Source organism: Anomaloglossus baeobatrachus, chromosome 5 (assembly GCF_048569485.1).
Source record: "Anomaloglossus baeobatrachus isolate aAnoBae1 chromosome 5, aAnoBae1.hap1, whole genome shotgun sequence".
NCBI lineage: Eukaryota > Metazoa > Chordata > Amphibia > Anura > Aromobatidae > Anomaloglossus > Anomaloglossus baeobatrachus.
The window spans coordinates 557,738,521-557,763,155 of NC_134357.1; the positions used below are offsets into that span (position 1 = coordinate 557,738,521).

The following is a 24,635-nucleotide window of genomic DNA, read 5'->3' on the forward strand; positions in this document are numbered from 1 at the left end:
CTGCCTGATACTGTACATGGAGGCCTGGGGTGGGGAGGCTGCCTGATACTGTACATGGAGGCCTGGGGTGGGGAGGCTGCATGATACTGTACATGGAGGCCTGGGGTGGGGAGGCTGCATGATACTGTACATGGAGCCCTGGGGTGGGGAGGCTGCATGATACTGTACATGGAGGCCTGGGGAGGCTGGCAGCATTATTATAGATGGAGGCCTGGGGAGGCTGGCAGCATTATTATACATGAGGCCTGGGGAGGCTGGCAGCATTATTATACATGGAGGCCTAGGGAGGCTTGCTGCATCATTATACATGAGGCCTGGGGAGGCTGGCTGCATTATTATACATGGAGGCCTGGGGAGGCTGGCTGCATTATTATACATGGAGGCTGGGGAGGCTGGCTGCATTATTATACATGGAGGCCTGGGGAGGCTGGCTGCATTATTATACATGGAGGCCTGGGGAGGCTGGCTGCATTATTATACATGGAGGCCTGGGGAGGCTGGCTGCATTATTATACATGGAGGTCTGGGGAGGCTGGCTGCATTATTATACATGGAGGCCTGGGGAGGCTGGCTGCATTATTATACATGGAGGTCTGGGGAGGCTGGCTGCATTATTATACATGGAGGTCTGGGGAGGCTGGCTGCTATATTATACATGGAGGCCTGGGAGGCTGGCTGCTATATTATACATGGAGGCCTGGGGAGGCTGGCTGCTATATTATACATGGAGGCCTGGGAGGCTGGCTGCTATATTATACATGGAGGCCTGGAGAGGTTGGCTGCATTATTATATATGGAGGCCTGGTGAGGCTGCATGATAAACATGAAGGACACCTTATACATTGAATATAGAGGTGTAATATACATAGAGGTCTATGAGGCTGCATTATACTGGAGGTCTATAGGGCTGCATTAAAATGGAGGTCGGGGGGGGGGCTGTATAATACAAAATGAAGGGACACCTTATACATGGAATATAGGGGTGAATTATACATGGAGGAGTATGGGGCTGCATAATACCATCTGAAGTTTTATGGGGTTGTGTTATAATACATATAGGACTATGGGGGCTACATTATAATATATGGAGGACTATGGAGGCTACCTTATACACGGACTATGGAAGTGCATTATAAAACATGGAGGACTATGTGGTGCAGTATAATATATGGAGAACTATGGGGTGAATTTTAATACATGGAGAACTATGGGAAATGCATTATAATTGAAGGGCTACTTTATACATGGAGGATTATGGGGGTGCATTATAATATATGGAGGGCTATGTATCTGCATTCTAATATATTAAGGGTTATGTGGGACCCTTTATACAATTATTTGGAAGGCTATGTGGGGGCTGTTATAGTATTTTGAGAACTTTATACAGGGGGGACAAAGATACAAGTATGGGATGGAAATGTTTTGTGCTGAGGGAAAAAGGCTCTTTCCCTCAGCAGCCAACTTTCCCATGCTCTGCTATACATCTCTCAGCACCCAGCTTTCCCATGTTCTGATATACATCTCTCAGCACCCAGCTTTCTCATGCTCTGATATGGGAAAGCTGGGTGCTGAGGACAAGATAAATATCAGAACATAGGAAAGCTGGGTGCTGATAGAGGGATTTCAGGGTGCTGTGGGTGAGAGCCAAGTGTCAGCGTCATTATCCTGTACCCCGAGTGTCAGTGTCATTATCCCCTACCCCAAGTGTCTGTGTATGTGGAGGGGGGGCCCAGGTCTAAACTTTGCACCGGGGCCCATCCAACTCTAGTTACGCCACTGTATATATATATATATATATATATATATATATATATATATATATAAACTTAACTAAACAAAAAAAGGGTAGGGTTGTTATAATAAACAAGCAAAAAATGTTAAAAAAAAGTGACCAGAGATGTATAGAAAAAATTATGGAATCATTAAAAATGTCACTTTGTCCTGCAAGGAATGCGGCCCCTCTCAATTGTTTTTTCTATGTGCGGCCCATACAACCAGCTGAATTTGAGACCTTTGCTCTAATAGGTGATGACGTTTATTAGACTGTCATTTGCACCGACCATTTAGGAAAATCAGAGAAAAATATAATTTGCATAATAATTTGGAACATGGTGTAAGGGGGTGCAGGCTAGGACATGGTTGGCTAGATCCCAGGCAAACAAATTGAGGTGCCATATGAACAAATCAAATAGAGTATGCAGGGAAATAAAATGACCTATACTTTCTACACAAATGGGATTAGAAACCCTGTGAAAAAACTTCTGTAAAATGTCTTTTATTATGCCATCCCTCTGCTCTGTTTGTGCATATATTTGTGTTTCTTCAGATATTTTGTCATACCATGCCTGAGGAAGGGACCTGAGATGTCTCGAAAGCTTGCTTTATAACATCACTTTATTGTATTTTAGTTAGCCATTAAAAGGTATCACACAATTATAATTTTGTTCCTCTCACTGAGAACATTCAATAACAAAACTCTTTAACACACACGGATGCTGCGATGAATGCAGGTTAACGGCAGTCATTGCCTGATGCCAATCATGTTTGACCGTGTGCGGGCTTTGTGGTCAGGAGTTCAGCTGAGTTCATATCAGCTGACTCCACTAACGGCCGATTACTTGTTCTGTGTCCCACTGCATTCATCGCAGTGTGTACGTGCTGTGGAATTCAGCTGAGTTTGGCCGGCACTGGAGTCAGCTGATCTGAACTCAGCTAAACTCCTGACCACACAGCTCGCAGAACAAGTAATCAGATCAGCTGACTCCAGTGTTGGCTGATTACTTGTTCTGTGTCTCACTGCATCCATCGCAGAGTGTGCGGGCTGGAGTGTTTTACCTGCTCAAGTTTTATTCTGCAGCTCACTCATTAACTTACAAGTTAATAATAACTGAAAACAGTTTTGAGGTGAAACAATATAGAATGTTTATTTAACCTAGATTAATAAAAGTAAGCATCAATACTTCATCGGATATTGTAGCATCACTCTGTGATCGAGGGACTTCAGGACGATCTCATCAGGAGGAATCCTGGAAAACCACTGTCAGCACGTCTCCTTGACCCCAGGTTAAGTCCCGCCTTCCCCCGGAGAGTCTCAAGTCTATATCACACTTGAAAACAAATTGCTTGCATAACCAAATGTTACACAAACTCTAATAGGTTCCATTAGTCCAATATAGTATCACTCTTCTGAGTGGCCAACTCTTCAGATGCCAACATACACTGCACAAATGCGTCATCAGACGAGACATGCCACAAAGCTCCTGGTTTCAGATATTTTACCATACTATAAACACGCACATTCTCAGTAAATATTGATAAGAAATCTGTGGGACTGAGTGATTCTCACTATAAGTACAACTCCAGGTGTCTGGGAAAACTACAGAAAAGACATGTTTTTCTCAGTAGATTATAACTCCAGGTGTCTGGGAAACTTCCAGAGAAACAAGCTAATATGAACCATCCTAATATCTTAAAGGGTTTCTTAAAGACAGATTTCCAATATGGATTCCTGATGGCCACTAATTTGTTAGCACTACATGGAGTTCAAGTGAGTTCAGATCAACTGACTCCAGTGCCGGCCGAACTCAGCTGACCTCACAGCCCGCACACACAGCAATAGATGCAAGGGGACACAGAACAAGTAATCGGCTGACAGTGGAGTCAGCTGATCTGATTACTTGTTCTGCTGGCTGTGTGGTCAGGAGTATGGATGAGTGAGCAGTAAAATGGTCAGGAGCCCATGTCGTTTTTTTTTTAAATTCACTAAAAAAAAATTAAAAAAAAATAATAATTTAAAAAAACCGACGTGGGCTTCACCCAATTTTTGTGTCCAGCCAGATGTAACTAGGCAGTTGGGGATCGGAATCGTCAGCACAGGGTGGCCCAAGCTTTCTGCCCCTCCGCTGCGAATTGCAGTCCACAGCTGCCCCAGAAAATGGTATGGTGCTTTCATAGAGGCGCCATTTTCTGGCGCTGTAGCCAACTCTTTCAGAGGCCCTTGTGCCGGGTAGCACGCTGGGTAATAAGGGGTTAATACCAGCTTTATTTTACCAGCTGGTATTAAGCCTGAGATTCTTAATGTCAGGCCAAGTTTGACCCAGCCATTAAGAATCTCCAATAAAGGGTTAAAAAAAGACACCACACAGAGAAAAATATACTTTATTAGAAATAAATACACAGACACACTTAGGGACTCCGTCTTTATTACTCCCTCTCATCCCTCCACGATCCTGGTCTTCTGCCTTTTTTCTTCTGTCTTCTTCAAGTGATAGCGTTTTACTATATCAGGAAACATGGGGGGAGGAAAAACTACTTTCTGGGCATGCTCAGTACAGACAACAGGATCCTGCCTATCAGAATGCGGTGATTTCCGGTAGAGGAGGATCCGGTGCTCATTGAAGTGCATTGCAGCTAGCGCCGCAATATGACGGATTCAGTGAAATGCAGTAGTTTGACAGAGGTCAAAAACACTTCAAGTAGCGTTTTTGAAAAAAGGTAAAATACCGCAGAACACCGGATCCATTATATGACGCACGCAACCGCAAGTGACCACAAGTTGCCGTGATTCCATTACCAAGACATTGAAATGACAACGCATTTGTAAAGGATCCGGGTTTTGCGGCAAAAAAAACATTACTGCCGCAGTTAAAAAAACGCTGTTGTGAAAGTAGCCTTACTCACAGGCTTTCTTCACTGTATGATGTGAGCAGGAGTCCCGGGGAGAGCTATTCACAGTCGCTGGATGCCTCTCACTGGGGTCAAAACCCTCCAGGGAGATGAATGATAGAAGATAATGAAAGCAGATGAGACTGTTCCAATAAATCCTGAATAAAATAATTAATTGAATGTAATCAATGTAATGTCCTACACACAGCTCCGCACTCGTCGTATACTCACATCTCTGCTCCGTACACGTCATAGACACACGGCACTGTTCTGTACACGTCATAGACATGCTGCTCTGCTCTGTACACATCGTAGACATACTGCTCTGCTCTGTACACGTCATAGACATACTGCTCTGCTCTGTACACGTCATAGACACACGGCACTGTTCTGTACACGTCATAGACATGCTGCTCTGCTCTGTACACATCGTAGACATACTGCTCTGCTCTGTACACGTCATAGACATACTGCTCTGCTCTGTACACGTCTTAGACACACTGCTCTGCTCTGTACACGTCATAGACATACTGCTCTGCTCTGTACACATCATATGTGGCGCCCTGGACAAGCCAGGGGCCACAGAGAACAACACCTACACACCCCACACTCCCAGCAGGCACACCATAGCCAGAACACAAAACCCTTGTTGCCTTCCTCCAGGGGCTGATGATCACACCAGGGGGTGGGCCAAGCGGTTGGCCCCGCCCACCGAGGAGTTCACAGTCCTGGAGGCGGGAAAACCAGGCAGTTTAGTTGGAGAAGTGAAAGTGAGCAGAAGGGAGTAGTAAGTGAGCAGGCTGAAGTTGGTCCGGGTGTGTGGCCCGGACAGATCAGCAAGGTTGGCAGACGGTGGTGACCGTCTGCAGGAGTGGCCAATTGGAGTCTACTGTAAGGACCGTGGACGGGCGGTGGCCCGGCGGTACCGGACCGGTACACAAATAGGAGCCAGCACCATCTGGCAGGGGCTTTTCGGACCCCGGCAAGGCTAGGAGTCGCCGTGGATTTACCAAATCCGTTAGTGAAGGGGACCTCCTGGGTTTCCAAACAGTCAAGTCTCGACAGAAGGCAACCGTCCAACCGAGTGAGAGAGACACCGCCACCGCCAAGGCAACCGTTTCTCAGGGCCAGCGCCTGCGGGCAAAAGGGGCTCCTCTGGCCCATATCCAAGTCGGGGAGCGGGTTACCGGTGGGAACCCATTGGAACCGTACAGACATCTTAGGTGCAGGGAAAGGCAGTTACCACCAACCTGCTGGGAGCAACAACACCGCAGCCGTCTGTGGGACCCGTCCATCCAGCCGTGTGTTTTACCGAGACTGTGTCTTCATCATTGGGCTGAGTGAGTACCACCGTGCCATGCAGCACAGCGCTGCCCCTGCGACCCTGCACCTCGCCAGGCCCCGTAGCCCGCCTGCCATCCATCCCTACCCCATCACCGGGCCCCGGGACAACCAACCCCCTACCCACGGAGGGGAGAACTAACAACCAAGCTGCTCCCAGTCACTGCTCCCGGGATCCCCGTCTAGAGCAGCGGTGATGTCACCAAAATCACCACAACCGTGGGTGGCGTCACGGACAATATCCATAATCAAAACCCCCACAACCAATCACCCCCCTTTTCACTCACGGGCGAGGAGCGCCGCTCGAGTCCCCGGGATCCGGCCCACCGCTCGAGCCACCACCAAGCAGCAGCAGCGGCCGCAGCAGCAGCGGCAGCCGGACCCGAGCAGTGGGAGAGCGCAGCGTCCCCTCCTCTGCCCGCGACACATAGACATACTGCTCTGCTCCGTACACGTCATAGACACACTGCTCTGCTCCGTACACGTCATAGACACACTGCTCTGCTCTGTAAACGTCATAGACATACTGCTCTGCTCTGTAAACGTCATAGACACACTGCTCTGCTGGGTACATGTCACAGACATACTGCTCTGCTCACGTCACAGACATACTGCTCTGCTCTGTAAACGTCATAGACACACTGCTCTGCTCTGTACACATCATACAGACACTGCTCTGCTCTGTACACATCATAGACATACTGCTCTGCTCTGTACACGTCATAGACACACTGCTCTGCTCTGTACACGTCACAGACATACTGCTCTGCTCTGTAGACGTCATAGACACATGGCTCTGCTCTGTACACATCATACACACACTGCTCTGCTCCGTACACATCATAGACACACTGCTCTGCTCTGTACACATCATAGACACACTGCTCTGCTCTGTACACATCATAGACATACTGCTCTGCTCTGTACACATCACAGACACACGGCTCTGCTCCGTACACATCATACACACACTGCTCTGCTCCGTACACGTCATAGACACACTGCTCTGCTCTGTAAACGTCATAAACACACAGCTCTGCTCCGTACACATCATAGACACACAGCTCTGCTCCGTACACATCATAGACACACTGCTCTGCTCCGTACACATCATAGACACACTGCTCTGCTCCGTACACGTCATAGACACACAGCTCTGCTCCATACACGTCATACACACACTGCTCTGCTCCATACACGTCGTACACACACTGCTCTGCTCCGTACACATCATAGACACACTGCTCTCCTCTGTACACGTCATAGACACACTGCTCTGCTCTGTACGCGTCATAGACATACTGCTCTGCTCCGTACACGTCGTACACACACTGCTCTGCTCCGTACACGTCGTACACACACTGCTCTGCTCCGTACACATCATAGACACACTGCTCTCCTCTGTACACGTCATAGACACACTGCTCTGCTCTGTACGTGTCATAGACATACTGCTCTGCTCCGTACACGTCGTACACACACTGCTCTGCTCCGTACACGTCGTACACACACTGCTCTGCTCCCTACACATCATAGACACACTGCTCTCCTCTGTACACGTCATAGACACACTGCTCTGCTCTGTACACGTCACAGACATACTGCTCTGCTCTGTACATGTCACAGACATACTGCTCTGCTCTGTACACGTCATAGACACACTGCTCTGCTCCGTACACGTCATACACACACTGCTCTGCTCCGTACACGTCATAGACACACTGCTCTGCTCTGTAAACGTCATAGACATACAGCTCTGCTCCGTACACATCATAGACACACTGCTCTGCTCCGTACACGTCATAGACACACTGTTCTGCTCCGTACACAACATGGTTACACTGCTCTGCTCCGTACACATCATAGACACACTGCTCTGCTCCCTACACATCATAGACACACTGCTCTGCTCCGTACACGTCATAGACACACTGTTCTGCTCCGTACACGTCATAGACACACTGCTCTGCTCCCTACACATCATAGACACACTGCTCTGCTCCGTATACATCGTACACACACTGCTCTGCTCCGTACACGTCATAGACACACTGCTCTGCTCCGTACACGTCATAGACACACTGCTCTGCTCCGTACACATCATAGACACACTACTCTGCTCCGTACACGTCATAGACACACTGCTCTGCTCTGTACACGTCATAGACACACTGCTCTGCTCTGTCATCGTCATAGACACACTGCTCTGCTCCGTACACGTCATAGACACACTGCTCTGCTCTGTACACGTCATAGACACACTGCTCTGCTCTGTAAACGTCATAGACACACAGCTCTGCTCCGTACACGTCATAAACATACTGCTCTGCTCCATACACGTCATAGACACACTGCTCTGCTCCGTACACGTCATAGACTTACTGCTCTGCTCCGTACACGTCATAGACTTACTGCTCTGCTCTGCACACGTCGTACACACACTGCTCTGCTCCATACACATCATAGACACACTGCTCTGCTCCGTACACATCATAGACGCACTGCTCTGCTCCGTACACGTCATAGACTTACTGCTCTGCTCCGTACACGTCATAGACTTACTGCTCTGCTCTGCACACGTCGTACACACACTGCTCTGCTCCATACACATCATAGACACACTGCTCTGCTCCGTACACATCATAGACGCACTGCTCTGCTCCGTACACATCATAGACGCACTGCTCTGCTCCGTACACATCATAGACGCACTGCTCTGCTCCGTACACATCATAGACGCACTGCTCTGCTCCGTACACATCATAGACACACTGCTCTGCTCCGTACACGTCATAGACACGCTGCTCTGCTCCGTACACGTCATAGACACGCTGTTCTGCTCCGTACACGTCATAGACACACTGCTCTGCTCCGTACACGTCATAGACAAGCTGCTCTGCTCCGCACATGTCGTATACATGTAGAGGTCTGTTCATGCAGAGGACTGAGTTACACTTCTTCTTTAAGAGACCATGCTTCCCTCTGATTTGTGCGCACATACATCAGTCCAGCCCCCTGCAGCTCGCTGTGTGTTGGTTGAGTCCGGGTTGTTGTGGAATGTGAAGCAGGAAGTGCCTGTGAGCGGAGGCCTCTGTGGAGGGAAGAGACTGAGTGTGACCCTGAGAGCAGCGGCCCCTCACATCAGAGGATACATCAGACCCGGGAAAGGACGGAGACATTCACCTCAAGGGAGAGGACAACACCGCAAACTCCGCTCCACCGGGACCAGGCAGCAGTTCCCGCCTTTCCCCTCCTCGCTGCAGCGCTGTGAGTGTGACCCCGGTGTCCCCTGCACTCCGGTATAGAGCAGCTCCGTAAGGCTGCTTTCACACTACGTTTTTTTAACATCCGTCATGAACGTTCTTTTAACGCAAAAGCGGATCCAGTGCAAATGCATTTTCATTTCAATGCATTTGCAATGGACTCGTGTCAACATGCGTTCACCTGCGTTTGCGTGCGGATCCAGCGAGTTGCAGTTTTTTAACATTTTTCAAAAATGCTACTTGTAGCATTTTTGAGCTGCATCCAAATACTGCAAATTGCTGGATCCTGACTGTACCGCACGCAAACGCATGTGAACGCTGGCATGCTGATAGACAGGATCCTGCTTGCTCTACTGAGCATGCCCAGAAACCAGTCTCGGGTGATCAGTCTCTCTCTCCCCCTCCCTCTCTGTCTCTCCCCACCTCCCTCTCTCCCCCTCCCTCTCTCCTCCCTCCCTCTCTCCCTCTCCTCTCTCTCCCCCCGCCTGAGAGCTGCAGACACTCGTAACCAAGATAAATATCGGGTAACCAAGGAAAGGGCTTCTCTTAGTTACCCGATGTTTACATTGGTTACGTGTGCAGGCAGCCGCCTCCTAGCATCTGCAGACACTCGTAACAAAGATAAATATCGGGTATCCAAGCAAGTTACCCGATGTTTACCTTGGTTACGAGCCGGCTCCCAGCCTATCACGTTCAGTTCCACTGACTCCTGATCACATGACTCCAATGCCCGCCCAAAAACTTAAAGTGACAGGATCCTGCAAAATAACACATGCGTTTGCATGCGTTTTTTTGCTGTAAAAGCAGGATCCGCTTTTGCAGAAAAAAAAAACCGTTAATGACGCATGTTAAAAAAACGTAGTGTGAAAGCAGCCTTAGTGCGGTGTAGCAGTGCGGCCCGGGTACAGGAGGAGTCTGTACACACTGTGTATACTGTCCAGGCTCAGCGCTTTCTCCAGTATCTGCAGCGCGGCCTGTGTGTGAGCCGTCCCTGCTCTCCTCCTTCCCGCGGCCTCTGTGTGAGCCATCCCCGCTCTCCGCCATCTCCACTCTCCTCCTTCCCGCGCATGAGCCGTCCCCGCTCTCCTCCTCCTCCTCCCCGCGGCCTGTGTGTGTGAGCCGTCCCCGCTCTCCTCCTCCTTCCCGCGGCCTGTGTGTGTGTGAGCCGTCCCCGCTCTCCTCCTCCTTCCCGCGGCCTGTGTGTGTGTGTGAGCCATCCCCACTCTCCTCCTCCTTCCCGCGGCCTGTGTGTGTGTGTGAGCCATCCCCACTCTCCTCCTCCTTCCCGCGGCCTGTGTGTGTGTGTGAGCCATCCCCACTCTCCTCCTCCTTCCCGCGGCCTGTGTGTGTGTGAGCCGTCCCCGCTCTCCTCCTCCTTCCCGCGGCCTGTGTGTGTGTGTGAGCCATCCCCACTCTCCTCCTCCTTCCCGCGGCCTGTGTGTGTGTGAGCCGTCCCCGCTCTCCTCCTCTTTCCCGCGGCCTGTGTGTGTGAGCCATCCCCGCTCTCCTCCTCCTTCCCGCGGCCTGTGTGTGTGAGCCGTCCCCGCTCTCCTCCTCCTTCCCGCGGCCGGTGTGTGTGAGCCGTCCTCCCCGGTGAGGCACCATTATAATCTATACCCTATTTTTGTAACCAATTAAGACCCCATTGCGCCTCTTTGTTCCCCTATTACATATGTCTTCTGCCTATGGAACACATGTGATGACAGGAGCAGTTACACAATGAGGCAGTGGCCTCTTCCAGCACACAGAGGGTCAGTACAATGTACAGTCATGGCCAAAAGTTTTGAGAATGCTACAAATATTAATTTTTACAAAGTCTACTGCTTAAGTTTTTCTAATGGCAATTTGCATATACTCCAGAATGTCATAAAGAGTGATCAGTTTAACAGCAATTACTGCAAAGTCAATATTGGCTAAGAAAATGAACTTTAACCCCCAAAACACATTTCAACATCATTTCATTCCTGCCTTAAAAGGAGCAGCTAACATTGTTTTAGTGATTGTTCCATTAACACAGGTGTGGGTGTTGATGAGGACAGGGCTGGCGATCAATCAGTCATGATTAAGTAAGAATGACACCACTGGACACTTTAAAAGGAGGCTGGTGCTTGGTATCATTGTTTCTCTTCAGTTAACCATGGTTATCTCTAAAGAAACACGTGCAGCCATCATTGCTCTGAAAAAAGAAAAAAAAAAGCCAGCACTAAATGTGCACTTCAGCACTAAAAATTCCAAACTGTACTTATTATAAAAATTTTGAGATTTTTGGCAAAAAATTGCAATTTCTTGAGCCACCACGTCACGGCAAATCTCATCTGAGGCAGTCCTACACTAAAATATTTTTATAAAATGTGCCATACGGCCTCACATATGAATAGTAGAACTGCTCTTAGCAGCACTCACCTGGTCTATTTCAATCCCGTACCCATGACGGAGTCATGGCTGTGGGCGGGACAGGTCCAAGCAAATGCTGCATGAAGTAAATAGCCTGTGGACAGGGCCTGATGACTGAATGTGAACAGTCACCAACCGCCAAAATCTAGACAGGTGGAATACAGCCCAAATTGGAATGCATAGAAAGGTGGGGGTCAGCCACCGACCAATTCAATGAAGAAAAAACAAAAAGCCAGCACTAAATGTGCACTTCAGCACTAAAATTCCAAACTTTACTTAAATGGCAAAAATGGCCTAACAGGGAAGAGTATCGCAGCTACAAAGATTTCACCTCAGTCAACAATCTATCGCATCATCAAGAACTTCAAGGAGAGAGCTTCCATTGTTGCCAAAAAGGCTCCAGGGCGCCCAAGAAGGACCAGCAACGCCAGGACCGTATCTTAAAACTGTTTCAGCTGCGGGATCGGACTACCAGCAGTGCCGAGCTAGCTCATCAATGGCAGCAGGCTGGTGTGAGTGCTTCTGCACGCACTGTGAGGCGGAGACTCTTTGAGCAAGGCCTGGTTTCAAGGAGGGCAGCAAAGAAGCCACTTCTCTCCAGAAAAAACATCAGGGACCGACTGATATTCTGCAAAAGGTACAGGGAGTGGACTGCTGAGGACTAGGGTAAAGTCATTTTCTCAGATGAATCCCCTTTTCGATTGTTTGGGACATCTGGAAAACAGCTTATTAGGAGAAGAAGAGGTGAGCGCTACCACCAGTCTTGTCTCATGCCAACTGTTAAGCATCCTGAAACGATTCATGTGTGGGGTTGCTTTTCAGCCAAGGGAATCGGCTCACTCACAGACTTGCCTAAAAACACAGCCATGAATAAAGAATGGTACCAGAATGTCCTCCAAGAGCAACTTCTCCCAACTATCTAAGAGCAGTGTGGCGCCCAACAATGCCTTTTCCAGCATGATGGAGCACCTTGCCATAAAGCAAAGGTGATCACTAAATGACTTATGGAACAAAACATAGAGATTTTGGGTCCATGGCCTGGAAACTCCCCAGATCTTAATCCCACAAAAACCAACAAATTCTGGCAAAATCCAAGCATTGCTTATGCAAGAATGGACAGCTATCAGTCAGGATTTGATCCAGAAGTTGATTGAGAGCATGCCAGGGAGAATTGCAGAGGTCCTGAAGAAGAAGGGTCAACACTGCAAATATTGACTTGCTGCATTAACTCATTCTGTCAATATAACCTTTTGGTACTCATAATATGATTGCAATTATATTTCTGTATGTGATGTAAACATCAGACAAACACAATTAAAAACCAGAGGGCAACAGATCATGTGAAAAAATAATTTTGGTGTCATTCTCAAAACTTTTGGCCATGACTGTACAACATAAACCTCTGCATCTACTTCAGCTTTAGGCTACTTTCACATTTCCGTCATTTTTCCTCAGTTACAATCCGTTGCTTTGAAAAAAAGCTGAATCCTATAAAATAATTTTCAGGATTCCGTTTTTTCCCCATAGACTTGTATTACTCGGATTACGACTGCTGTCCTTGCGTTGCATCCGTCGCTCGACGGATCATTCGTGGAATGACTGACCGTCGGGTGGAAGCAACGGACAATGTAACGTTTTTCCAAGTGTCGAAACAACGCACTGCGCAGGATTCCATCGCAATCCGTCAAGAGGTATAATGTTGTCTGTGGTGCAGGATTCCGTCATTTTCTACTGAGCATGCCCAGTCTGTACACAATCACATTGCAAGGCTCCAAATTAGGAAAGGTATATAAAGTAGCCCTAATTAGGACCCAGACAGTGCCGCACTTGTATAGCAGACATTGCAAAGGACCACCACCAGAAGCCCCCGGGACTCTGCAGGAGGACCAATTAGTGCCAGGGTGAGGAACCCGCTGTCCCCCCATATTTTGTTGAGTTCTCCCTTTTTTATTATTTTTCATAAATATATGCATTTATTCTGTAATTTTCTTTAATAAATAGCTTCTGCTCCTTTTCTGTTTTACCTGTTGCAAAAAAAACAGAAAAAAAATAATAAAAATTTGCTCAAAAGATTGGCTTGTGGAATAATCCACATAATTCTGCACAATTTTAGCTATAACCCCATTCATTCTGCCCCTTTCTCTCCAAACTGTCACAGATGGCCTGTGAAAACAGTTATCCAGGTCTCCAAAATGTCTGGCACTCCCATTGGGCTGTCCCGAAAAAAACGGATCAGGACGGATCCATTTTAAAACGGACGCTCAAGGGATATAACGGACGTGACAGATCTGTTATTTCACATGATTCCACAAACTGAATCCTGTGAAATAACTCATCCGTTGCGTCTGTTGACTGCTAAAAAACGACAGTTCAATCGCAACGACAGACCTGGCAAAATTGAAGCAACGGAAATGTGAAAGTAGCCTTATCATGGAGCAGAATATAATTAGGCCTCTATAGACAGTAGTATAATTAGGCTTCTATAGACGGTAATAGAATTAGGCCTGTATAGACGGTAATACAATTAGTCCTGTATAGACGGTAATACAATTAGGCCTCTATAGACGGTAATAGAATTAGGCTTCTATAGACGGTAATAGAATTAGGCCTCTATAGACGGTAATAGAATTAGGCTTCTATAGACGGTAATAGAATTTGGCCTCTATAGACGGTAATAGAATTAGGCCTCTATAGACAGTAATAGAATTAGGCCTCTATAGACCGTAATATACCGTATTTTTCGCTTTATAAGACGCACTTTTGTTTCCCCAAATTTTGGGGGAAAGTAGGGGGTGCGTCTTATAAGCCGAATATACGGGGGGGTATATACAGTTAGGTCCAGAAATATTTGGACAGTGACACAAGTTTTGTTATTTTAGCTGTTTACAAAAACATGTTCAGAAATACAATTATATATATAATATGGGCTGAAAGTGCACACTCCCAGCTGCAATATGAGAGTTTTCACATCCAAATCGGAGAAAGGGTTTAGGAATCATAGCTCTGTAATGCATAGCCTCCTCTTTTTCAAGGGACCAAAAGTAATTGGACAAGGGACTCTAAGGGCTGAAATTAACTGTGAAGGCGTCTCCCTCGTTAACCTGTAATCAATGAAGTAGTTAAAAGGTCTGGGGTTGATTACAGGTGTGTGATTTTGCATTTGGAAGCTGTTGCTGTGACCAGACAACATGCGGTCTAAGGAACTCTCAATTGAGGTGAAGCAGAACATCCTGAGGCTGAAAAAAAAGAAAAAATCCATCAGAGAGATAGCAGACATGCTTGGAGTAGCAAAATCAACAGTCGGGTACATTCTGAGGAAAAAGGAATTGACTGGTGAGCTTGGGAACTCAAAAAGGCCTGGGCGTCCACGGATGACAACAGTGGTGGATGATCGCCGCATACTTTCTTTGGTGAAGAAGAACCCGTTCACAACATCAACTGAAGTCCAGAACACTCTCAGTGAAGTAGGTGTATCTGTCTCTAAGTCAACAGTAAAGAGAAGACTCCATGAAAGTAAATACAAAGGGTTCACATCTAGATGCAAACCATTCATCAATTCCAAAAATAGACAGGCCAGAGTTAAATTTGCTGAAAAACACCTCATGAAGCCAGCTCAGTTCTGGAAAAGTATTCTATGGACAGATGAGACAAAGATCAACCTGTACCAGAATGATGGGAAGAAAAAAGTTTGGAGAAGAAAGGGAACGGCACATGATCCAAGGCACACCACATCCTCTGTAAAACATGGTGGAGGCAACGTGATGGCATGGGCATGCATGGCTTTCAATGGCACTGGGTCACTTGTGTTTATTGGTGACATAACAGCAGACAAGAGTAGCCGGATGAATTCTGAAGTGTACCGGGATATACTTTCAGCCCAGATTCAGCCAAATGCCGCAAAGTTGATTGGACGGCGCTTCATAGTACAGATGGACAATGACCCCAAACATGCAGCCAAAGCTACCCAGGAGTTCATGAGTGCAAAAAAGTAGAACATTCTGCAATGGCCAAGTCAATCACCAGATCTTAACCCAATTGAGCATGCATTTCACTTGCTCAAATCCAGACTTAAGACGGAAAGACCCACAAACAAGCAAGACCTGAAGGCTGTGGCTGTAAAGGCTTGGCAAAGCATTAAGAAGGAGGAAACCCAGCGTTTGGTGATGTCCATGGCTTCCAGGCTTAAAGCAGTGATTGCCTCCAAAGGATTCGCAACAAAATATTGAAAATAAAAATATTCTGTTTGGGTTTGGTTTATTTGTCCAATTACTTTTGACCTCCGAAAATGTGGAGTGTTTGTAAAGAAATGTGTACAATTCCTACAATTTCTATCAGATATTTTTGTTCAAACCTTCAAATTAAACGTTACAATCTGCACTTGAATTCTGTTGTAGAGATTTCATTTCAAATCCAATGTGGTGGCATGCAGAGCCCAACTCGCGAAAATTGTGTCACTGTCCAAATATTTCTGGACCTAACTGTATATATATTACACTGCAGGTCCAGGGGAGGTGGGGGCGCTGCTGGGGGCAGGTGAACGCTGCGGCGGCAGTGTTTGATCTCCTGCTCCCGCTCATATAATAGTAACAGCCGCTGTCCATCTCCGGTGGTGCTGAAATCGCACCGCAGTGAGAGGCTGGGGGAGCGGTGCATATTATATGTCTCTGCGCCCCCCTGTGATGGCACATGCCCCCCTGTGTTAGATTTGGCCCCTATGTTGCTGCTCATTCTAAAATAAAAAAGCTTTACTTACCCCCTCCAGCGTTTCTCCCCGTGTCCCTGCTTCCACTGTGATCAGGCAGGCAGAGATCTCAGTCTGCTGTGCCGATCACATGACCGGCCGAGAACCAGGAAGTGGAGGAACAGAAGCACGGAGGGAGCTTAGCGTTGGAGGAGGTAAGGAAATAGTGTTTTATTTTACTATGGGCAGCAGCCTGGGGGTGATATCTAACACAGGGGGACTTGTGCGATCTATAGGGGCCATGGGCAGCACCATGGGGGCAATATCTAACAGGGGGACTTGTGCGATCTATATAGGGGCCATGGGCAGCACCATGGGGGCGATATCTAACACAGGGGGACTTGTGCGATCTATAGGGGCCATGGGCAGCAGCATGGGGGCGCTATCTAACACAGGGGAACGTGTGCAATCCATAGGGGACCATAGGCAGCACAGGGGAACATATGCAATCCATAGGGGACCATAGGCAGCACAGGGGAACATATGCAATCCATAGGGGACCATAGGCAACACAGGGGAATGTGTGCAATCCATAGGGGACCATAGGCAGCACAGGGGAATGTATGCAATCCAAAGAAGGCCATAGGCAGCACAGGGGAACGTGTGCAATCCATAGGGGACCATAGGCAGCACAGGGGAATGTATGCAATCCATAGGGGGCCATAGGCAGCACAGGGGAATGTATGCAATCCATAGGGGGCCATAGGCAGCACAGGGGAATGTATGCAATCCATAGGGGGCCATAGGCAGCACAGGGGAATGTGTGCCATCACAAGGGGACTATATTTAATATAAAGGGGCCATATCCAGATTAAGGGGGCTAATTTTAGGATGGGGGGCTATGAGGGACATATACCCAATATGATTTGTTAGAGGGACACTGGCATTATAAGATGGAACCCATTTAACATTAAAAAAAAAAAATTATCTTTTCCTTCACCAAATTTGGGGGTGCGTCTTATAATCAGGTGCGTCCTATAAAGCGAAAAATACGGTAATTAGGCCTCTATAGGCAGTAATGTAATCAGCATTCCCTGTCCTATTTAGTGTATTGGATGTTATACAGTCATATGAAAAAGTTTGGCACCCCTATTAATGTTAATCTTTTTTCTTTATAACAATTTGAGTTTTTGCAACAGCTATTTCAGTTTCATTTATCTAATAACTGATGGACTGAGTAATATTTCTGGATTGAAATGAGGTTTATTGTACTAACAGAAAATGTGCAATCCGCATTTAAACAAAATGTGACCAGTGCAAAAGTATGGGCACCTCAACATAAAAGTGACATTAATATTTTGTAGATCCTACTTTTGCAAAAATCACAGCCTCTAGTCGCTTCCTGTAGCTTTTAATGAGTTCCTGGATGAAGGTATATTTGACCATTCCTGTTTACAAAACAATTCCAGTTCAGTTAAGTTTGATGGTCGCCGAGCATGGACTGCACGCTTCAAATCATCCCACAGATTTTCAATGATATTCAGGTCTGGGAACTTGGATGGCCATTCCAAAACATTGTAATTGTTCCTCTGCATGAATGCCTGAGTAGATTTGGAGCGGTGTTTTGGATCATTGTCTTGTGCTGAAATATCCATCCCCTGTGTAACTTCAAGTTTGTCACTGATTCTTGCACATTATTGTCAAGAATCTGCTGATACTGAGTTGAATCCATGCGACCCTCAACTTTAACAAGATTCCCGGTGCCGGCATTGGCCACACAGCCCCAAAGCATGATGGGACCTCCACCAAATTTTACTGTGGGTAGCAAGTGCTTTTCTTGGAATGAACTGTTTTTTTGCCTCCATGCATAACGTCTTTTTGTATGACCAAACAACTCAATCTTTGTTTCATCAGTCCACAGGACCTTCTTCCAAAATGTAACTGGCTTGTCCAAATGTGCTTTTGCATACCTCAGGCGACTCTGATTGTTGCGTGCTTGCAGAAACTGCTTCTTTCGCATCACTCTCCCATACAGCTTCTCCTTGTGCAACGTGCGCTGTATTGTTGACCGATACACAGTGACACCATCTGCAGCAAGATGATGCTGCAGGTCTTTGGAGGTGGTCTGTGGATTGTCCTTGACTGTTCTCACCATTCTTCTTCTCTGCCTTTCTGATATTTTTCTTGGCCTGCCACTTCTGGGCTTAACAAGAACTGTACCTGTGTTCTTCCATTTCCTTACTATGTTCCTCACAGTGGAAACTGACAGTTTAAATCTCTGAGACAACTTTTTGTATCCTTCCCCTGAACAACTATGTTGAATAATCTGTGTTCAGATCATTTGAGAGTTGTTTTGAGGAGCCCATGATGCCACTCTTCATAAGAGATTCAAATAGGAGAACAACTTGCAAGTGGCCACCTTAAATACCTTTTCTCATGATTGGATACACCTGCCTATGAAGTTCAAAGCTCAATGAGGTTACAAAACCAATTTAGTGCTTTAGTAAGTCAGTAAAAAGTAGTTAGGAGTGTTCAAATCAAGAAATTGAAAAGGGTGCCCATACTTTTGCACCGGTCAAATTTTGTTTAAATGCGGATTGCACATTTTCTGTTAGTACAATAAACCTCATTTCAATCCAGAAATATTACTCAGTCCATCAGTTATTAGATATATGAAACTGAAATAGCTGTTGCAAAAACCCAAATTGTTATAAAGAAAAAAGGTTAACATTAATAGGGGTGCCCAAACTTTTTCATATGACTCTAGCTGTGTAAAGAGGTTGGGTGTGATCTCCCCCACCCAACAAAGTGTCTGACCCCTAGCTGCAGGTAGAAAGGAGAATACACAATTTTGGGGGGTGTTGGTTATGTGTATTGGAAGCCTTCAGATCGGCCACGGCTGTTGGAGAGTGTGGATCCTTTTCCACGTGGTATTGTGTTGTCTTGCCTCTCTGCTGTATTTAGAGAATGGTTATAAGGACCAGTGTCTAAGGCCATGTGCGCACGTTGCGTTTTTTCATGCGTTTTGAGCTGCAGCGTTTTAATGCAAAATTGCATGCATTTTGATTTCCAGGCAAAGTCTATGGGAAGCAGGGCTTTCTTGTGCTCACAATGCTGTTAAAAACGCTGCGTTTTATTTGCCTAAAATGTGTCAAAATCTTTGCGTTTGAAGAAGCAATATGTCAATTGTTTTTGCCATTTTGGCAGCGTTTTGGTAACATTGAAGTCAATGAGAATTATCAAAACACATCCTAAAAGAAATTCCTATCGTTTTACATTATTTTTGATGAACGCATGCTTTTTTGTCAAAATCAAAGCATGCATTTTTGCCATTATAGTGAGGTCAAGAGGTTTCCATTTGCCCTCACATCCATTCCGACTTTAAAAAATGACTTAAACAATATTTTTACTTTATTTTGAATATAATTATTAAATCAGATTAATCATTTTTGGAAAATTATCATTATAGTGTTTGATTTTATAGGTTATTTTTTTTTTCTCATTTTTTTCCCACTGTTTGAATGTTCAAACTTGATTTAGTTGTGTATTTGTATTGAAAACGCATTTTAATTTAAGCAATGAAAATGCATGTAAAACGCGGCAAAAACGCTTGCGTATTTCCTGCGTTTACGTGGTCAAAACCAAATTTGACAATGACAAATTCTGCCACAGGATGTGTTCATTTCTGCAAAGTACTGGACGCAACGTGCGCACATGGCCTTATTTTCCTTGATGTCGGATTACCAGGTGCAGCCCCCTGATTTGTTATTTTTCCTGTTTCCTGTGTTACAGACTGATCGTTAGTTTTTGCCGTCTATCTCTCCGGACAGACTTTCACAAAGTAAGGTCAGTAAGTCACAATATAAGGGAAATGTAAAAATTATTAATATTTTGTACATACGTCAAGTTCATTGCCCACATATAAAGTACAAGGAACATAATATACACCTGTTTATATGGGATACATGTTAATTTCCCTATTATCTACGTACAGTATACAGTGCTGGCCAAAAGTATTGGCACCCCTGTAATTCTGTCAGATAATACTCAGTTTCTTCTTGAAAATGATTGCAATCACAAATTCTTTGGTATTATTCCCTTCATTTATTTTGCTTGCAATGAAAAAACACAAAAGAGAATGAAACAAAAATCAAATCATTGATCATTTCACACAAAACTCCAAAAATGGGCCAGACAAAAGTATTGGCGCCCTTAGCCTAATACTTGGCTGCACAACCTTTAGCCAAAATAACTGCGAACAACCGCTTCCGGTAACCATCAATGAGTTTCTTACAATGCTCTGCTGGAATTTTAGACCATTCTTCTTTGGCAAACTGCTCCAGGTCCCTGAGATTTGAAGGGTGCCTTCTCCAAACTGCCGTTTTGAGATCTCTCCACAGGTGTTCTATGGGATTCAGGTCTGGACTCATTGCTGGCCACTTTAGTAGTCTCCAGTGCTTTCTCTCAAACCATTTTCTAGTGCTCTTTGAAGTGTGTTTTGGGTCATTGTCCTGCTGGAAGACCCATGACCTCTGAGGGAGACCCAGCTTTCTCACACTGGGCCCTACATTATGCTGCAAAATTTGTTGGTAGTCTTCAGACTTCATAATGCCATGCACACGGTCAAGCAGTCCAGTGCCAGAGGCAGCAAAGCAACCCCAAAACATCAGGGAACCGCCGTCATGTTTGACTGTAGGGACCGTGCTCTTTTCTTTGAATGCCTCTTTTTTTCTTCCTGTAAACTCTGTTGATGGCTTTTCCCAAAAAGCTCTACTTTTGCCTCATCTGACCAGAGAACATTCTTCCAAAACGTTTTAGGCTTTCTCAGGTAAGTATTGGCAAACTCCAGCCTGGCTTTTTTTATGTCTCGGGGTAAGACGTGGGGTCTTCCTGGGTATCCTACCATACAGTCCCTTTTCATTCAGACGCCGACTGATAGTACGGGTTGACACTGTTGTACCCTCGGACTGCAGGGCAGCTTGAACTTGTTTGGATGTTAGTTGAGGTTCTTTATCCACCATCCGCACAATCTTGCGTTGAAATCTCTCGTCAATTTGTCTTTTCCTTCTACATCTAGGGAGGTTAGCCACAGTGCTATGGGCTTTAAACTTCTTGATGACACTGCGCACCGTAGACACAGGAACTTTCAGGTCTTTGGAGATGGACTTGTAGCCTTGAGATTGCTGATGCTTCCTCACAATTTGGATTCTCAAGTCCTCAGACAGTTCTTTGGTGGTCTTTCTTTTCTCCATGCTCAATGGGGTACACACAAGGATACAGGACAGAGGTTGAGTCAACTTTAATCCATGTCAACTGGCTGCAAGTGTGATTTAGTTATTGCCAAAACCTGTTGGGTGCCACAGGTAAGTTACAGGGGCTGTTAATTACACAAATTAGAGAAGCATCACATGATTTTTCAAACAGTGCCAATACTTTTGTCCACCCCCTTTTTTATGTTTGGTGTGGAATTATATCTAATTTGGCTTTTTGACATTTTTTTTCCTTTTTTTCATTGAAGACAAATTAAATGAAGATAATAATACCAAAGAATTTGTGATTGCAAAGTGTTCTCTGACAGAATTGCAGGGGTGCCAATACTTTTGGCCAGCACTGTATTCCTTCTCCATTTCCCACCTAAGAAGCTCAGAGAATATAATATACACCTGTTTATATAAGGGCTGTGGACTCGGAATCAGTGTCCATTTTGGTGGAGTCTGTATTAAATGGACTGACTTCTAAAATATGTAATAAATTGTGTACAACGGTTCAGTGCAGGATGTGATGAATATTTTTTCATAAGAATTTGGTAAAGTTATGAAATGTCTGTTCTATTTCTGATCTGAGGATCTCGGCTTTTTAGTTGAGATGAATCTGTGCTGCACTTCAGCTCCATAATATAAGTAGTGATGTTACCATTTTACTACAGTAAGGCTATGTGCGCACACTGCAGTTTTGTTTCCTCAGCAAAGAACGCACCCTCTGGCAGAAAAACGCATTAAAAAAATGCATGCATTTTTGCCGTGTTTCGGTGGGTTTTTGCCCATGCGTTTTTTCACTATATTCAATGGAAAAACGCAAAAAAGTGACATGCTGCTTCATTTCTTTGCACCCAAAACTGCAGGTAAAAAAAGCAACATGCGCATAGTCTTTTTCTGAATTCTCATAGACTTTGCTGGGAGAAGAGGAAACCTAGGTTTTTCCCTCCGCTCTCTATAGAGACACAGCTGCAGGTTTTTCCCTCCACTCTCTACAGTGTGTCCACCCATATCCTGTCCACCACCATTAACTTGAGAATGGCGGCAGCTATAGGCATAGAAGTGGTGTTTAGGTATAGTAAAGTATCCATGCACTATGCAATGAAACCACCTATAGCGCCACCTGGTGGAAAACAACTCAGTTAGTATTTTTATTTTGAAAACGGAACGAGCTAGAGAAAAAAAGTGAATTTACAAATTGTAGGGCATCATCAATTCAATACAAATTGACACCTTGCATACAGAAATGCTATGATAAGAAACACATGACCCCGCCCCCCCCCAAAAAAAAACATTGAATGCTGGTCACGCATATGGCGCTCATTTAACTTTGATGCTCAAAGTGGCCACCGTCAGCTGCAATGCACATCTGGACTCTGGACAGGATACTGTATCTTGCTGCATGTTGTGCAATGTGGTAGGTGACACGTTTGCACAAGAATCTGTGATACGTCATCGTAGGTCCTGCAATGTTGGTCGAGGGGTTGCATACACCTGAAGATGACCTCACAGAAAGAAGTCCAATGGGGTCAGGTGAGCGTGGAGGCCAATGACTTGTAGGAAGCTTCATGTCTGCAGCCTTGTGAGTTTTACACGTTCTAACATACCTCCCAACCGTCCCGATTTTAGAGGTCAGTCCCGCTGCTTTAATTTAATAAATTAAATTCTAATTGCTCTGATTTACCAGGACAGCCGGGACTCGAACTCGTGAGCTTATTGTCTATAGGCAGCAGCTCTAGCCTATTGAGCCACTGCCTCTAATGAAAAACATAGGAAGATTTGGTAATTTCGACCTCTGTATTGCAGTAGAGAAACCATAAGAAGATTATTCAGCTACAAGATGATAGATAGAGGGATATATAAATAGATACATAGATGATACATGATAGATAGAGGGAGGGATCGATAGATAGATACATGATAGATATATAATAGATAAATAATAGACAGAGTGATAGATATATAATAGACAGATACATGGATAGATACTGCATCTATTTGTAGGTGAAAGAAAGAGTCAGATTCATTTGTACCCATAAAACTACTATAAAGAAATGAGAAAAAAATTACAACTATATTTATACATTTTTTTTATCTACACCACCTTGGATTCAAACCAGCAGCTTTCAAACATGCACCAAGCAGCCTCCGAGCTTTCCTAGTTGCTCTAGCTGGTGAGCCACTAGGATTGATGATGTCAGAGGGAGGAGTTTACATAAATAAACCTACAATGCAGCCTCTGATTACACAGGACACAGCTCCATTGTACAGAGCAGCATCTCTGTGTTCTGTATTCTAGAGGGTGAGAACAGTTTTTTTTTCTTCTAATAAAATTACTAAAAGTAATAAAAAAAATGTAATTTTATTACACTTTTTTTTTTTATAAAATAATAAACATCACAAATCAGCAAATAACATGGACATATTTGGTGTCCCTGTAATCGTAACGATCCGAACAACACAGCGATCAGATTATTTATGGGGATCGGTAAATGGTTAAAAAAAGTCGCAATTTATCATTTTTCTTTGTCAAAACCCATAAAAAATGTAATAAAAATGTATTGTTGAGGCCGTGTTCACACGTATCGTAAATGCTGCGGTTATTCTGCAGGTGTCCGCACCACGAGAGCAATAACAATGTTCTCTGATTATTGCGTGTTTGCGGTATGTTTTTTTGAATGAACAGTCCAGGGCATCTGCTGAATGACCCTTACTGCCAAATGGGTGTGGCTAGGGGCGTGGTCACAATTTTGCCGCACCGCCCTGCATGCGCCGCACGCTTTCTCCCTCTTTCCTTTAAAAGTTGGGAAGTATGTTCTAATCATAGCATTTCTGTATGCAAGGTGTCAATTTGTATTGAATTGATGATGCCCTACAACTTTGTAACTCACTTTTTTTCTCCATCTCGTTCTGTTTTTGAGATAAAAATGCTAACTCCGTTGTTTTCCACCAGGTGGCGGTGGACAGGATATGGGTGGACACACTGTACACAGACACAGCTGCAGGTTTTTCTCACTGACATGAAATTCAAATAAA

The 24,635-nt window shown here is 45.2% G+C and overlaps 1 protein-coding gene across 1 annotated transcript in view; it reads left to right on the forward strand.

The window, feature by feature from the left end:
• The window catches only part of LOC142312348 (uncharacterized), a 166,639-nt gene that overhangs the window by 91,204 nt on the left and 50,800 nt on the right, over window positions 1-24,635 (forward strand). Inside the window, exon 6 of the mRNA XM_075351285.1 lies at window positions 14,952-14,962. Within this exon, the coding sequence (XP_075207400.1) occupies window positions 14,952-14,962 (11 nt within the window). The remainder of the gene's footprint in view (window positions 1-14,951; window positions 14,963-24,635) is intronic.